Genomic DNA, 3,188 nt, shown 5'->3' with positions numbered 1-3,188 from the left:
TTCTAGCACCCAGTCTTTATTCATTTTTTAAAAAAAGAAATCCAAATAAGTTAGCAAAAAATATATATACAAAACAATGGCAAAACCACACAATGCTTAGTTAACAAAATAAATCACCCCCAGAGCCCCTGCCCCCCACCCCCCTACCTGTCCCTGGCAACTTCAGCACAAGAGACCTTGGTCAGATGGCAGCTTTACAAACAACACACAATACAAAACAGAACATAAAACCACCGGAAGGTTCCCAGTATTCACTGCAAAAAGCTTGGCCCCCCAGGGACTTGGGAACAGAGCATTGTTCCTCTCCCTTTCTTGTCTCAACTCAGGGCAGGCCCAGCCCAGCCACTGGCACAAGAAGAGATAAAAACTGGAGGTGTGCATAGCTTGTTCAGGTCAGGACACTGACTTCGTCTCTTAAACTGTTTCTTTTGAGGGGGTGGGACTGGAGGCTGCATTAGTATCAAAAGGAAGCTCCTGAGTTTGCCCCCTGAGCCAGGGGGCTTACACAAGGGGGCACTCTGGTCCCCTGCTTTATCTCCCTGGAAACAGGACTGCTCTCTGGTCTGAAGAGTCAGCTAAATGAGAGCGTCCATTCCTTTCTGGGTGGTGGGTTAACCTTACACGGATGAGGAGGGGGATAGTCTGGCATTTGGCAGCCCCAGGGCTGGCTTTCTGGCATCAGGACAGCCTGGCTTAGGAGAGCCCCGCTGCAGAGCAGTGGCACCTGTGGCCAGCTTGGGGGCGCTCATGGACACCCATCCTGGCAGACAATCTCAGTTGGGCATGGTTTCATCTGGGAAGGCCACGGAGACATCCTCCACCGTGATGCTGTCCACGATGGAGGTGAGGGAGTGCAGGTTGTGAGCATCCGTAGGGTCAGCAGTGAGCAGATGATCTGTAAGGTGAAGGCAGGAAGATGTCACCTGGATGATAAAACTATCTCAAGACCCAAGACGGGGATGAGCCCTTTGGAGTGGCACAGCTTCTCTAGGACAGATGGGTAAGAAAAAACTGAGTCCTACTCCGCAGCCCATGCATTTCTGGATACTGTGTGCACACAGGTGTGTGGGAATGCCAGCGTGTCGTCTCTGAAATCCCCTGGTGAGGTTAGAATTCGGAAACAGATATTCCGAGGTGGAGCCTGGATGATGCTTTGGGAGACTGGAACTGCCCTTGCTGGCCCAGTTTTGCAGCACTGACTCAGCAATTCCCAGAGACCCCCTGGGGCAGGGACTGTCCTCTCCATGGGGAAGGTCAGCCACCAGGCACCAACTGGGGAGCTGCAGGAGGCCTAGACCACTCCTTAGCTGGTCAAGGCCTCAGAGAGGCACAGGGCCTCCCTGCCCACCATCTGAGGCACTGGTTCAAAAGGTCCCTAGAGAGCCCAAAGGCAGAAGACTGGAGCAGGCAGTGAGGTAAGAGGGGAGAACTGAGTCTAGAGACAGACTGTGGGATTTGAGTCAAGGTACCCAGGGTCCTGGCCTCACTTACCCCCTGGGTTGGGGCCAAACTCCAGTGCGCTGCCCCACTCTGGACTGCAGGAGGCGCTATGGGAGCTGCATTCGCTGGGCACCTGCAAGACAGGGTTAAGGCCCAAGGTCAAGGCACAGCCATTCTCGGTGGTGTCTCTTTGTCCAGTCCCAAGGGGCAGAAGTCCCTGTGGTGGGGTTGGAGGGTGGGCCACAGGCTGCAGCCCTCCAGCCTGGCCCACCCTCTCTTCTAGAATCTTCACAATCAGCTCCTTCCATGCCTCTGTCTGGCCCCAGAACCCCTGCTTCAAGGCCTCTCCCAGCATCCATCCTGGGGAGAGATGCTGCCCTCACAGGACCCCCAGCCTCAGGGGGTCTGAGGCTTCCCTGACCCTGGGATGAGGATGATGGAGGTAGAATGTACTGCCCAGCCAGGGCCACTTTTGTGCAGGCCTGTTGGGGTTCCATGAGAGAGACTGAGTGGGTTTTCTCTCTGCTCAGCCACACCCAAGGTGGGGTAGGCTGAGGTGAGAAGCAGTCTTTTCAGATGCAATTGGCCTAGACTATTAGGCCCTGTCCCCAGGCAGGCACTGGGATGAACCTCACCCTCATCCAGCTGGCTCTGGGTTTGCTCCGGGATCCCTCCTTCAGTCCTACACCCCCGCCATGTGCTTCTCCCCACCCCTCCTGCCTTGTCTAGAAAGGACACGGGGACACGGGGACACAGCAGGGCAGCTGGGCAGCCCAGCTTTAACAAAGGAAGGCATCCTGCAGCCTCCGAGGACCCTGCCTGGCTCCCGCTCTCGCCGGCTGAGTGAGCCCCACCGCGGGGTCCCCGAGTGTCCCCGGGTTCGGACAGGGCAGGTGGGCGGGAGGGCCACTTACCCCCGGCTGGGGCCCGCCCCCGCCTCGGTAGCGGAGATCCCGCTCCTCCTGGTTGAGGGAGCTGAGCAGGGCCTGCAGGCGCTCGATGTACTGGATGGCGCTGCGCAGGATCTCCACCTTGGGCAGCCGCTGGTTGGGGTTGAGCAGCGTGCTCCTCTTCAGGGCCTCAAAGGCCTCGTTGACCTTCTTGAGCCGGCGCTTCTCCCGCAGCGTGGCCGCCCGCCGCCGGTCCACAGACACCGACTTCCTCTTGCACACCTTGCACGCCCACGGCAGGCACTGGCCCGGGCAGTGCTCGGGGGGCCCCAGCACCTTGTCTTCCAGGGGCCCTCGGGCCTCGGGGCTCAGGCTGAGCTCAGTCCGCTCATAGCCCGGCTGCTCAAAGCCCTGGAGGTGGACGGGCAGGTAGTTTTCCCCATCATAAAAGTGGGGCTCCTGGTAGAAGTAGGGGGATGTCTCATACAGCTCCATGGGGTCAGAAAAGACTTGCTCCTGCCACCAGCCCCCAAGCTCCCGCAGCCCCTCACGCCAACTGCTGGGTGCCATTTAAACCCTCCCCGCTGGCATGGAACCAGAGATAAATATAGCCAACGCCGCAGAAACCTGAGCCCCCCTCTAAGCTGTTGCTGCGCATCAAGACGTTTACAGTGGATTAGATGTGACTCCCCTTCCCTCTCCTCCGCGCACCGCCCCCCAGCGCCCCCCCTCCCCCGCCAGCCTGCCCCCAGTCGGCTCCTGCGCACGGGCAGGGAGGCCAGGGGGTGTAATTTGATTAGTTTTCATTTCTCCGCAGCCCCCGTGGGGGCTGGGGAGGTGGGGGAGGACACACATTCT

At 58.7% G+C, this 3,188-nt stretch overlaps 1 protein-coding gene across 1 annotated transcript; it reads right to left on the bottom strand.

The window, feature by feature from the left end:
- On the bottom strand, positions 1–2,980 carry MYOG (myogenin). The gene is made up of 3 exons (XM_031438835.2): positions 2,355–2,980; positions 1,492–1,573; positions 1–895 (listed from the first exon to the last, which is right to left on the bottom strand). The coding sequence occupies exons 1-3, from the start codon at positions 2,898–2,900 to the stop codon at positions 774–776; spliced, it is 750 nt and encodes a 249-aa protein (XP_031294695.1). The 5' UTR covers positions 2,901–2,980; the 3' UTR covers positions 1–773.
- Between the last annotated feature and the right edge of the window lie 208 nt (positions 2,981–3,188).

The sequence above is a fragment of the Camelus dromedarius genome, chromosome 21 (assembly GCF_036321535.1).
Source record: "Camelus dromedarius isolate mCamDro1 chromosome 21, mCamDro1.pat, whole genome shotgun sequence".
Taxonomy (NCBI): Eukaryota; Metazoa; Chordata; class Mammalia; order Artiodactyla; family Camelidae; genus Camelus; species Camelus dromedarius.
Note: the sequence above shows the minus strand (reverse complement) of the source record. Positions and strands in the feature narration are given on the sequence as shown.

What these genes read in the sequence shown, in the direction of transcription:
- MYOG (XM_031438835.2), bottom strand. Translation starts at nt 2,900, where the DNA reads ATGGCACCCAGCAGTTGGCGTGAGGGGCTGCGGGAGCTTGGGGGCTGG. An exon ending in GGGGCGGGCCCCAGCCGGGG is followed by an intron (nt 1,574 to 2,354) that starts GTAAGTGGCCCT and finishes CCTGTCTTGCAG; the next exon opens with GTGCCCAGCGAATGCAGCTC. An exon ending in GTTTGGCCCCAACCCAGGGG is followed by an intron (nt 896 to 1,491) that starts GTAAGTGAGGCC and finishes TTCACCTTACAG; the next exon opens with ATCATCTGCTCACTGCTGAC.